The following is a 14647-nucleotide window of genomic DNA, read 5'->3' on the forward strand; positions in this document are numbered from 1 at the left end:
AAAATATGCAACAAAGCGACAGACAGTTTTTATACTTAAATTAGAATTGCCAAACCACGTATTCTTTTGGACACTCACATAAAAATTGCATTGTATTTTCATGCGTTTTTTATAGGCATATTTTATGTATCCTATTTTCTTGCATGAAAATATTAATTTTTCACAGTTTAGATGTAGTTTATTCCCACATTTCTGACATACCATTCTTGTACACAATAGTCTATGAGATTACAAGAAATTAATTAGTATGTTACGATCTTTAAGTATATCTTCAAAATTGCGCAATGATAATAAAGTAGCCATGGTAGCCATTAATGCTAATAATGTAAAAATAACGTGGAAAATTCAACATTTCTGTACATGCATGCGCGTCTCGTGAACCCATATAAGAGGCGTATGCGCACAACTTCCGTTCCGCCAACACCATATGTTTAATACACAGGTACCTGCAACCATCATTTTCATATATATAAAAATTTTTATCTCGAAAACAAAAAGAGAGCGACAATTATTTCATTTAGATTAATTAATCTACATATCAACATACATGCTCTAGCAAAGTTTCAAAGAAATCGGTGAGGAGTAAGTAATTATCAATAATTACCGTTTTTAAAATTCCCTTGTCATTGTTTGCTTTTGATTTGATTTAGGAGTTTCATATTAAATACCACACTTTCGAATAGGTTGTTTCCATTCATTCTGCTGTTTTATACCATATTTTAAAAACATATTACATTGGGTGCAACAGGATGGATCGTACAAGCAAGCAATGAGTGATTCTACAGACGAAAATAAGTCGAAAAAGGAATAATGCTTTTTCGTTTGATGTTTCATTCTCGAAAAAATTGAGTTTGAACAGTGGTCGAATATACGTGCACTCGGTTAAATCCAACCTGAACGCGTTCATTCTAGATGTCGACGGAATATCGACTACGTTGCAATGACACGTGCGAGTCGAAGGTAAAGTTAGATGAAATATTAATATACGAATTAGAACGATTGGAATTCATATCAACGGTCCAGATTGCTTGCCACAAAATTTTACTGAACCATCGTTCCTACAGTTCCTTGGTAAATGATTATTTTCTGTATTAGAGAACATAGTTTAGTCTGTTGTACAAAATTTGATTGATTATAGTGGAAGATAATCCATTAGATAGGCCTTTCAAATCACTGAATGTCACATCGCTGGATTTGTAATTGTCAGATCACATAAAGCAAAGAGTCTATGCTATAAGTCCTCATAAACTTAAAAACAAAATTATACAAACGTTTAACAAATTAAAACACCAAAATATATGACCATTTGTATAGAGGAGAGCAGAGATAGAAGTAACGGCGTCATGAAAGGAACAAGCCTCATCTCCCTTTCTATGAACATTTCCAGGAAATTTCTTTTATACAGTTACATGTGAATAGTAATGTTTCCTTTGTTGCATCAATCAGAGCTGAGCAGTAACATGAATCGCAACTGGTCAAGCTGAATTTGTGTATTAACCCATTCAAGACGGCGATTTTTTTCGAACACGATCCGCAGGAGTGAAATCTGCTAAAATTTGAATTACGTTACTATAATTCGAAAAAAGTCTTATCTCGACGACTACTTTACTCAGAATAACGGATAATTGTTCATCATTATTATTGCACACACGGTGTGCAATCGGTCTCAAATAGGTTAAGATCATCCAGATAAAACTCTGTTCTTTTGGTTGTTTTGTTAATATTCACAGTTAAGCTGTAGATATTTAGCGAATAATTTACTAAACCATTCTTAGATAATGTCTTTATAAGTTCTGGTATTTCTTTTTGATATGTCTTTTGTAGTTTATAGGGTATAACATTTTTATTATGAAAAACATGTGCGGGAACAAAAGTAACACGTCACTGTAGAGTCATAAGTAACTTGTAACACTTTTTTATTCATATAAAAGTTTAGTGTATACATGTTGGCAAGAAAACAATGAAGAAATGAGGCAAGCAAATAGTACACAGGATAGAAATTTTTCACATAACGATAATTATATGTGTCTGGTTTGTTTGAAGTTCTGCAGTGAAAGCTGTTCGAGAGAAAAATGAATGCAATATCTAAATAGTAAGGGATTGGTCCCATAAAGACTGCACCATAAGTGATCTTCATTACGCCTGTTATAATTGTCATTTACAGTAAATGAAAGAATTATTAAACTAATACACGATATCAAAGAAATGCACGATGCTGGTTGTTTATTAACTTTCGTTATTTAAAATATATTTTTCTTTATCGTTACTTAAAATATGTTTAATTAAATACTTGTTTTTATGGTTTTTATAATAGAAAATCCCTACCTCTACCTCTACCCTACCCTCTAGGACGAAACAATGACAATAACTGTAGAAAATAGCCATAGCCCTTTGACTATTTATCGTATAAAACTAAAACGTGGGTCAAATGATAGGCCAATAGTTTCGATTTTATATGACTGAAAGGTAATTTGAAGTTAGGCCAAATGTAAAAAATGTTACTTTTGTCCCAACTCTTTCCTATCCATCTTTGATATGTCCTGTAAGAAAACGACAATTTTAACAATACAGGAACTGATAAATACAAAGTTTTAAACTTGTTAAAATGTATTCTGTCGGATAACGTCAAATCAGTATTAAATATTCTAACGCTATAAATTTTATCTTGAATATTCCTATCTGTTATCAAGCTTAATATGGTGTAAAAATACACACTAATAGAATCAATTTCTTCGGTGTGACGAATTTTTATTTTTCTGTAATATTTGTTATTTCAGGATCTTTATTAAATTCACCAAATAACTTCGACATTAATTAAATGTCAAAAATATGATCTTTTAAAACGTATCAATGCAGTATTGACACCGTATAAAAAACTAATTGTAAGCGCCACGTTGTCGACATTTATACTAAATGTGCTTCTGTAAGCAGGACTTAGCGTAATACACGGACACTTGACTAGGTTTCAAACACGAAACCTTGAGAACGAAGGGAAACAATGTTATTCTTCATTCTCGATGTACCTTTGCATGTAGAATCACTTCCTGCCTGCTTGTACTATTCATCCTGGGATATTTTGTACATCTAAATTTTCACTTCTTTAACTATTTATCTATTGAACACTTACTGATTTTATCACGCTTTATCGTTGATTTCAATAAAAAACCAATTTTTGTTTTATAGGTGAGCTTTTAAAATCCAGTGTTTCATATTATGAGCGGCTACACCATTTTTTTCTCATTACACTACTTTAACATGATAGATACGACGTACACCTAGCTCAGACGAATTTGGCTTCGCCGACACTTTCCATCTCATTCATATACTGCAGCCATTGAATAAGAGAGAAATAACGAGTGTTGGTACGATTTGAATCATTTAAGTTGGCCGTATATAATATATCAGAGATACGGTGTAAAAAAGAAACTTAGTTGATGGTGTCATTAAATCTAATTTAAACGCATAAGTGACGTAAGAACTAGGAGGAAAAAATAAAACTAAAACAATGCTAGGTAGTAATAATAAATAAATACAAAGAAAATAAAATGGAGAAGAGAGAAGATAAAGGAAAACAAAATGTATTAGGTGTTCGATTACATATAGAAAAGAATATAAGATGAAAATCAAGAATAATAACACTATAGGGAGCCTCTGCTTGTTATTCATAAGTATTTAAAAACTGGTAAAATTTCCTTAAAATCAGTCAAAGCAAATAGTAGTTTCGTACTTGATGAGCCGTAGAATCCCATTGCAATTGTGAGTGACAAGTAGTTCCTTTCAGTGGTAGCTATGATTGTCATTGCCTTATTTAAATGCTTATAATTAACTGCCGAAAGGTGAACTCGTGCACTGACCGCGGACGCCTAGTCATTTTGACTCTGACAAACGAAATATTTAACCAATATTTCGGGATTCCTGATTATTATCTTATGTTTATGTCTAGAATCTCCCCTCAATTTTCCTTTTACCTGTAGCTAAACACCCTGTACAATGTTAATCCTTAGATAAAACACAGTTCGATTTGTGAGTATTCTATTATTGTATTAAAATATTATACTAAAATATCAAAGACTTATGAAACACAAGTCGTTTGATCATAAGAAATTAGTACGTTTTCTTTCAAGGAAACATTAGTTTCAAAGTAAATTTTAGTCTTCGTGTTAGATAATGAAAGAGTGGGGAGTATACTGACATCAGGAAACAGAAAGTTGTAGTAGTACGATACCATGTACGAAAATGAACCATGGATATGAAAAATTCAGAACGTGTTATATGGACATTAGCAGCATAAAATTAGTAATTGTAGGTGGACAAGTGCTTCATTTTGAAGTACCATAAAACGTGATGAATAGAAACGCAAGTCTAGGTGACAGAAAATACTATTGAAATAGTATTATTAATAATATTAGTAATAGTAAATACTATTTACCGTCACCTAGAGTTATGTTTCTGCTCATCCCATTATTTCTGTTGTCATTTTTCGGTACTGCATATTAAGAATTGAATTATTACAACTGCTGTGACTTCTCCATATCATTTGAAAATTAAAACTCGAAAAAATCAAATCGCTTCTAAAGTATAAATTTATGAAATTGTATAATTATGTTGCAGCATTTCTCTCATTATTGAGAATTTGATAGTGCACAATCTTTCAACGTTTGTCATCAACAAGGCAAAGTTGTCGCTCATCGGTCCTACGATCACCGCGAATGTAACTGTTCCCCATGTGTATGCTGAAGGGTATTACAACATATCTGGAGTTCTCGGCGATATGGTCCAGTTACACGGTGGTGGCCCTTTCAGGGCCAATTTCTACGACTTTCAATTGTACGTGAGCACTGTATTAGGCTTCTCCAGAGGCGTGTACTTGAAGACCTTCGACCTGGACTTTGCGGTCAGGTCCGCGGATATGTGGTTGGAGAACTTCATGGGTGATGAAGAACTTAGCAGAGTAATGAGTAAGGTAAGGTATTAGTGGTTATCATCAAACACTTTTGAAGTTATCCTTTGATTTTTACTTTAGCAACTCATAATTTCCTTTTAAATATTATTTTAACTTTATATTAAAGATAATTCTTTGGAATCTTGAAAGAAGTCGAAATTAAGTATTTCTGTAGAGAAAAGTACCTTCCTGTAAATTTAATTGGATGGTTGCTAAACATAGCGTGTCGATATAACGAAATTTCCCTAGGGGCACTTATATTGATTCGGACTCGTTTATTTGTAGGTCTTTCAGGATCTCACGCCAAAGGTGTTGGACATTATTAAGCCAGATATACTTCCGGGTATCCAGAGTTACGTAGCAGGCAGAGTTAATGAGACCATTCATCACCTTACTATGAGAGACATATTTAACGTCCTTATCGGACAGAATGAAATTCGCGATTTTACACAGTTCTTAGTACCGTAGATCGTTGAAAATAATCGATAACGCAAATTACAGTTGACCCACTCAATCATAAATGCTCAGAGAATTGAAATTTTGTTATTATAGCACCTACTTTATCTAGAATAGTTATAAATAAAAATTGAGACGAAGGTTAATATTTAAATTAGAATCTTTAGAATGTGGGAATATTACTGTGCAATAGTGTTAATTATGTTACGAGCACTTCTCCATAAAGATAAACTTGGTAGATTTCTAGTTTTCAAATTAAAAGTAGAAAACAGGAGTTCTAATATACAATACCTTTTCGTCATGTAATGGTTACTTTGCAATAAACAGGAGACTCATTGTTAGTATCCCTAGGGGCTAAAAAAGACATTTCTTATATTTATTATGCTGTAGTCAGAGTAAGCTTAATTAACCGCTCGAGGCTAGTGTCAACACGGTATCGTTACCACATAGCGTAACTTCTTACGGGGCAAACGTCCATATAGACCAACTTGTGGCAAGGAAAACAGCCTTATACTAAATAGAGATGGAATAAAGTGCATATATATATTGTAAGTACGTTTAAATATGACTGAATAATTTTGAGTACTTCATGAATACTTGGAAATAAAAGCAAGAATTTAGGCTCGAACCTAGTCGAGATAGTATTTTAAGAAATATAAGCGGTACGTTTAAATATAATTGAACCTTGACCAAGTAGATTCAAAGTTTTTATGAGTTCTTTAATGAAGTTTTATTCTGTGTAGTTATGTGATTCGTTTTGTGTGTTATTGGTTACAATTATCGTATAACTGACAGACATTATTATCATAGGTATATACATATAATAGGTAAACATTACAGGTTACCTGTACTGTAATAGTTGCCTGTTTACAACATTGAATTCGAATAAAATCCTAGGGTATGTTCATAATGTTTACAGTATGTTATTTTCCAGGGTTCCAGTACTTACTACTTTAATAAGATTAGGCAATTGTAAACACTACAGTACTTATAGATATGTTTTTAAAATTTTACAGATACTTATTCTAGGGTTCGAAATCAAGCGGTATATGCATATTGACTAGGTACGTTGCAAGTACAGTGCCAAAAAGTTCTTTTCTCAACTCGACAGATCATTTATTTTATTTCTAATAAAATAATTTTTGCATTTTTTCGGTAATTATACACATTAGGGCACATCTCAACATTATGTTACTTAGATATGTCATCAAGGTCCTAACCGCCGCATGGTGTTGCTTTTCACAGATACAACTACACAAAAATATGTTCGATACTATATAATGTATTTCTAATGTTTGAATTCTGTTTGGGTTAGGTCTGGGTTAGATATATTTTAAAATTTAACATATGTAGAGGCTCTGGAAAGAAAACTTTGTAGATTGAATAGCAGGCTTAAGAATAATATGCATATAACATTTATATATGTAAAGCAAATAAAGTATGTTGTCAACTATTTTGTATTCGATTATAAATAATATATAAACACAAGGACACATCAAGATTGCAGTAGATCTTTACTACGTACATATTTTGTACTCGTACTTCGCAACATGTACACGCGTTGCCTCTTATTTTAATCAGAAATGTCGCATACTTTTCGTGTCACACTCATCTTTCGCCTTGTATTAACTTGAATACCAGTGCCACCCAAAATATAGAACATGCCTGAGGTAAAACTAAGGCTAAATAATAACCAACATTTCTTGAGATCACAAGGCACATCATGTAGGATATATGAGAGAATTTTTGTTTTGTCGTGAATACAAATATGACAATAGCATAATTGCATTTTTGAATACTATGACTAATATTTTTCCAATTAGTACTTGTTACAAAACTCTTCCAGAGACGTTCTCAATCGACAATTCTAAGGTAAGTAGATACTGTGAGATATGTAAATCACAGTACTCTTACCAAAAGGCACCGCCTTCGCCTCCTTCAGTCCATAGCCAGGTTCTTTAGAAACAATATTCTTTTTTAGCAACATGGCAAAACGTCAGATCGCTTGCTTTCAGTAAACACCTTTCATTAGAAAGCAATTCCAAACAACCTACAGTTCAAAGATCCAATGTGGTCACTATGCATCATCTGTTGCTAGGACTATTTAGTCTCAATTTCTCCTTTTGCAGACCAGACAAATTGAAATGCCAAATCATAAATTATACGACAGCAAACCAGCGTCAGGATAAATGCTTTTGCCGACGCTAAAAAGTTCGTTGTCGCTAACACACTAATAATAACGTATTATAGAATTTCACATAAACAATAATTATTATTGTTAAATCTATCCCATGCTTACCCCAAACCTATCCTAATTTTGCTCCCAATCTTAAATAATACAGTTACATGTATTGGTGAAATTACCGAGGATGTTGACCTTGATAACATATCCCAATGATATTGAAATCGTTGAAATGTGCCCTAATTATATATATATATATATATATATATATATATATATTTTAGAAAAGAAGTGATTATATATATATATATATATATATATATATATATATATAAAGTTCAATTTAAAAAGTTTATAATGAATATGTACATACATTATCTGTATACGAGAATTATATCAGAAACAGATGTTCAATTATTTCCTCTTAGCAACAATTTCGGCGCGATATTAAGGTTATAAATGTCAAATTTCCTCTCTGCAGTTAGACGTTAATTACAAGTAAGTTGATAAGTTACTGATAATTTATGTGCATAAGTCGAACACTTTGGATATGTCATAACGCTTGCTGAAAGAAATGAACTAAAAAATTATCTCTGTAACACGAACTCAAATTTGTAAACGGACGAAAGGTGGCTATTTAAAGCATAGAATTTTCAATGCCTAATTAGAAAAAATGTATTTTAATTAGTTAATAAGATCTTAATTGAAGCTTACGTTTCTACTTATTTTTATACAATTTACAATCAAAAGATGTAATGAAAATGACTTCTAGCCCACTTTGTCTATTGAAGCACAATTTTTAATGTGTAGCATTCTTAATTCATAAAACGAAACGTAGATATTCAAATTAACTTGGCTTTGCGAATCAAATGAATAATTGTATACTCTTTATGCGAGCCATAGAAGGTGGAATTGTGGAATAAAATTCTTTGAAGTGCGTTTTAATGTAAAAAGAATGTTAAACTTCTCTCGAGAGACGTTTAATGGAACGTACTGAGCTCTACTCGAATTAACAATATGAAAATAGTTTAGTATCTATGTTGAGTCGCGACGACAACATTGTTAAGATAACGATAGTGCGATATCTTGCTGTTACAGCACATAAAATGCCACGAAAAGGGGAGTGCCGAAGCTTCAGTCAGAAGCTACTCATCCTTCTAAAACTTTCCATTCCTAAATACATGAATACATGCAAATAATTTAGTAGAGAAAAATGCAAATATCTTGCATTTGCTCAAGCGAACGTTCCTTTCAATAAGTAGGATCGATTTCCAGTAGTAGAAAGTGAAGAAAAGCTTGTTTGATAAAGGATCAAGTGATAAAGCGAGTTGAGAGCCAAATTTTATGGCTCAATGGTTCTTTCATAGATGAAGATGCATTTAATTTTTGTAGAACGGAGCAAGAGTGAATAAGTGCCTGAAAAGAGATGATAAATTGAAGTCTTGAAGTTTGGAATATCACTGTAGCCTTTGTGAGCCAAAGTTTCTTGCACGCTATACCCCTGACGACATTTCTGGGGAAGGTGGTAGATAATGAACCTCCCTTGAACATAGTTTTATCGCATTTCAGGGGTATCAGATTGAAGTTTTTAATGGAAAATTTTATAAGTTTAGCAAATATATTGGTAGCAAATTGTAATTTTTCCAACGAGTTGGCAAACAAGAATGCATTGAAATTTGAATGTTTTTTTATGTAATGTTGTAAATATTTGTTTTTGATTATTTTTAGAGATATTTTTCTAGTATGTTGAAAATAGAAGAAATACCAGTTTTATGAGTGGATAATTTTTTACTATTTACCTGAATCCAGTCTTTATCCCTGCATTACCCTGAATTTTGAATATAATTAACTCTGATCCTATCGATTTATGTTACGAAAAGTATCATGCTTAACTTGCTTTACGAAAAAGGACATATTTGTCTTTGATATAATTGAAAATGTTACGTTTCGTACGAAGTAAACCATCTTATCATATTTTGCCACGAAAATTAATAAGATATGATTTCCAAAAGTAGCATATTTTCGCTTATAGTGCTAAACAAATATGCACTTAGATTTTGAGATTGCTTACTAAAAGAAACCTATTTCGGTTATTTTCTATGAAAACTTATACATTTAAATATGTTACTTAATTAAATTAGTTAATTGAATTTGATTTGATTGCCTGTTTCATGAATCATCCTTACCGTGTTATTATTTGTGTGGCTATTCATTAATGAAAAAACAGTTTTCATTTAAAAACAATATTTTATATAATGTAATTCTTTTACTATATGTATATTTAGTTAACATAGTTAATTTCAGAATAAATGTCAAAATATAGTTAGAAATAAACCTAAATAAGTATAAAATTAAACGGCATATGTGCAACAAGTTATAATATTTTTTTATGAAATTTGGCAAGTTTGTTGAGTAGCTTAAAATATTCGACATGAGTTATATCGGTCCAAACCTACGTAAAGCGGGTGAAAACCACCCCAAAGTTGGGGATCGAAATCGTATTTCCCGTATTTATGAGTCGATATAAAGAAAAACGTGTTAAATATTTCCAATTACTCTACAAACCTGACAAGATTCATTAAAATCAGAACTTATCACTTCAGGTAGTTCCCTTGTTAGAAAACCAAAGGTCCATTCAAGGAAACTGGTTGCTTCAAGTGGACGGTCTTAAAAACACATATCTAACTTTTTGTATTGCATTTTGGAAAAAAGATTAGATTATCTTGAAGGCAGACATAAATAGTACTTAAGTAGTTTCTCCTGTCACTTCTTAAATATGAAAAATGCTTTAATCCCAGTCTGCAGTAAAAAATATTTTAGTGGACTAAATACGGCAACGAATCTTGACAGATTCTATATATTTGCTAGATACGTTCACACACAGAAAATTTTTAGGCGATTTTTACATGATACAGATTAGAACATACATTTGAAGTATCTGAATTAATACATGCATATAAGCAGCATATGGCTTGCAGGCTAGTATTAATGTGCTTAAACTGATGAGAACGAAAATAACATGTGAATTAGTACATATATGCAGACGAAATTTCGCATGCAATAGGATATCTCATTGTATTACCAAATGGAACCAAAATCAGATCATATCTGTAGGGGTATACCTTTTTTAGACAGCATCACAAAGTTCAATGTGTGTCCCTCTTAATTTTTAAATATGTCAGATAAAAAGAGTATTTGATATTTTTATTTAAAGTGAAAATATATATAATAATGACTTATAATATACCTAGATATTTCCCTTATTAAAGTCCACTCGCCCAAAATGTATATTTTAATGTGCATTACATAAAAAAAACGCATAACGTCTCCTATGTTTGCATCTCAACAGTGCGAGATATTTTGTATATCATCGTAACAGCCTAAATTAAAGACATTGTTACAAGTACATACAGTAAAGCCTCGTTACATTGACACGGAAGATGCATACCACTTTTTGGGATTATCCTAACCGAGGGGTGGTTCAAATCTTGCACTCCAGCACTTGACCCCACTCTTTGAAAAACGGCCTTAGAGTACTTTTGAGAGTTTCCCACTCTGTTGCTAAAGTCGGAACCATTCCTAAGTGGTTCCGTGCACTTTTGGCTGCCCGCACTCACCTCGAAAGTACAGTAATGCCTTGTATCCTGGCCAAAATTTTGCCATCAAAGTACTGTGGCTCATCAAAGTATTCGAACGTTCGCTATTGAAACTTTAAACAACAAAAATATACATGTTAGACTTAAGTTCTGAAAGTAATGTTATAACTACTGTAAAATACAAGTATCGAGTTTGTTTATACAAAATTTGCAGTAAATCAGGTAATGTTTACAGAAGTTATAAAAGACTGTACTGTAAGAATGTACTGAAATAGGGTCACAAAAGTATTCGAACGTGTAGAGATCAAATAAGTAAACAATGTTGTATTACAGAAATGTAAACATTGCTGGATTCAATTGATGTAAAGGCATCATATAGTGAGTTTCGTGCTTCGTTATGAGTAATATTAGTTTGTACAGTGATGATGAGTTCACAAAAAATTGGAAACGTGATACGCGATAAGGAATAAATATTAAAAATGCACAAAGAGGGAAATTGCTGAAATTGTAGGAAAATGTGTATCTACAATGCATTATATTATAAAAAAATCAAAAACCGAAGAAACGTTAGCAAATAAGCATCATACAGTCAAAGAAGCTGAATAGTAAAGAAGAGAGTATTATTGTACGCGAAATGAAAAAAGATCTAAACACTTCGGCTACAAAACTCGCTCAGATAGTTGCTGATAACTTTAAAAAGGATGTTCTTCCTGAATTATGTCGTAGAATCTTGCAAAACGATCATTTTCACGATAGAATTCCAAGGAAGAAGTTATTCATTAACAAGAAGAATCAGTCTAAGCACTTAAAATTTGCGAAAGAGTACAATTATAAGAATGTTGAGAGCATATTTAATATATTTGGATCGAACGGGCGTCGTTATGTCTGGAGAAAACCCAATTCGGAAATGAATATTAAAAATTTACATCTTATCTGTAAAGTACGGTGGAGGTTCTGTGATGTCATGGGCGTGTATGACGACAAATGGCACTAGGAATCTTGCTCTTATTCATGTTATTTGGGTAAATACAAATATTTAAACATTCTAAGGAACAATTTAAAAGAAAATGAGACAAGATTGAGGTTACTGGAAAATTTTTATTTCCAAGAGGACAACGACCTCAAGCATTCAGCTTGAATTGTAAAAGAATTGTTACTGTATAATACACCACATATGTTACATACATTTCCACAAAGTTCGGACACTAACCCTACTGAACATTTGTAGCCAAAAATAAACAGGAGGTTAAGAAATTACGACATAAATTCGAAAGACGTCCTGAAACAAAAAGTTGTAGAAGTATGGAATTCTATCGAATCTAAAGTAACAAAAAAGCTAATACACAGAATGCAGCAATGCCTTAAAGTAGTAATTGAAGCCAAAGGAGATCCAACTAAATATTAACATAAAATAAGGTATGTATAACAAATGTCATTCGATTACTTTTGTGACCCTGTTTCAGTACACCCTCACAATAATTGTTTCATAATTTCTGCAAACATTAACCGATAACTTCAAATTTTGTATAAACAGTCTCGATATTTGTATTTTATAGCAGTTGTAACGTTACTTTCAGTACTTAAGTCTAACATGTATATTTTTATTGTTTAAGGTTTCAATAGCGAGCGTTTGAAAGCTTTCATGAGCCACTGTACATAATGTAAACAATCGTCAGGTCAAATCATGCTTATGGTATCCCACTTTGGTCTTATTAAAAATTGAGAGTGACAGTGCTTGCAAATAGGACTCTTTTAATCTAAATAATTTCACACTACAGCGAATGTAATAAAGATACTATGATAAAGAAAAACTATACTTTATTCTGATTCTTCCTCCTATTCGTCAAAACAAAAGCACGCAGTCGAAAACACTGTTTACCGAACTGCTCGATGTAAGTATTTACTTTACTATCATGGACTCACATACATCATTGTAATGTATATTCATCATTGTCATTGTTATTGTTATTACTTAATAAATTCGGTGTATGTGCAGTTTAGTGGCTTTTCCCAGTTATAGCTATTTCACTCCAGTTACTTTTCAAAAAGTTTCAGCTTGTCACTAAAATGACATGAGCTTGATCTCTGAATTCAACCGGGAGAACTAGAAAAAATAATCTACTGTTATTTTTCTTAAAAAAGAACTACAATAAGAACTTTCTGAGTTTTCAACAACATGTTTCAAGGTTATTAATATCGACGTTAAAGACCTTATTTCCAAAATTACCGACATTCCTTTTATCTAAAGTTTTAATTAACTGATAAATAGAATATATTCATAGTGAAATCAATTTCCTTACGTAATGATGCCTTTCAGTTAATGCCTTTTTTTATGCAGTTGATTTTATAATTACAAGTATAGGAAAATACCCTGAAACTATACAGAATATGTATATCGTAAGAAAATCTGAATGAATTACAAAACTGATCCAAAAATACAGGCTATAAAAAAATTTACAAAATCATACCTGAAATTATAATATTCAATAGAACTTTGATATTAAACAATATAACTTAATCAAGCTACTGAGTATTCTCTTTGACAACAAACTCATCTAGATAAATCATTTAAAAAGTGATTGCCCTTGCTGATTGAACATCACGGAAGTATTAGTGTTAGAAGCGATAAAGGTGATCTAGCAGCGATGTTGATTAGAGAGAGAATTGGGCTAAACCAAAGAAACGTATAAATGCAATTCTCTTTGTCTGTCCTGAAAAGGATAGATGTTCATTTAATTGATTTCCATGGGGGCTGAAAGGATTGTCCGCGCAAGCCTCCTGGATGGGCGCGGTACTTCCCCAGTCAGCGTCCCTGATGTCTGAAACAGAAAGTCGGTGTGATCGTACCGCGTTTTGCGTACGAATAAATCACACTTGTTCTTGGGTAATCAATCTCCGGGCTACGAAAACCGTGCCTATTAGGAGGAGGAAACAATGCCTCGCTGCTATGCGCAAAGTAGAGTAGTGGACTGTATTACCGACGCTACTTCGTAGCGAAGAAACCGTCTGTTGGCAAGCGTACAAAGGCGAGTCGGACACTTCTCTGCATTGGATGCACCTTATGGCGGATTGTCTCGAACGAAACACAGCGACAGCTGTGGTTCGTGAGCAGTGAAAACCATGGTTACTAGTGGTACTGGTCCCGCTGATTGATAACGGTGACTTATGTCACAGGGAGGATGCTTCTAGATGAGGTGGTAGAACTTATACAACGGAGGAGTATAAGACGACCAGCTTACACTGACGTTGCCTGATGAGTGCACCGCTAACCAGTAATCAAGCAAAGAGTTTTTTCTGGTTGCGCCCAGACCGAATAACAATCTCAGGGAATCAAGGTGAGATCACCGACTCCGAAAGTGCATTAACTCGCTGAAAAAAACCGTCACTCGAATTGCGAACTGGTTCGACTATTACATACGGAAGAACGTGGAGTTTGATCAAGTCGAATGTATCAGGCCCTGAAGGACAGGG

General features: G+C 32.8%; 1 protein-coding gene across 3 annotated transcripts in view; it reads left to right on the forward strand.

Moving 5' to 3' along the window:
* LOC143180954 (uncharacterized) overlaps window positions 1–7138 on the forward strand; it is a 44316-nt gene extending 37178 nt beyond the window's left edge. Inside the window, exons 5-6 of one of the 3 annotated variants that reach the window (XM_076381020.1) lie at window positions 4612–4963; window positions 5228–7138. In XM_076381020.1, coding sequence (XP_076237135.1) covers window positions 4612–4963; window positions 5228–5410 — 535 coding nt within the window. In that variant the 3' untranslated portion in view covers window positions 5411–7138. The remainder of the gene's footprint in view (window positions 1–4611; window positions 4964–5227) is intronic. The other 2 variants (XM_076381019.1, XM_076381021.1) reach the window with 2 other exon arrangements.
* Window positions 7139–14647: the final 7509 nt, after the last annotated feature.

This window comes from Calliopsis andreniformis, chromosome 6 (genome assembly GCF_051401765.1).
Source record: "Calliopsis andreniformis isolate RMS-2024a chromosome 6, iyCalAndr_principal, whole genome shotgun sequence".
NCBI lineage: Eukaryota > Metazoa > Arthropoda > Insecta > Hymenoptera > Andrenidae > Calliopsis > Calliopsis andreniformis.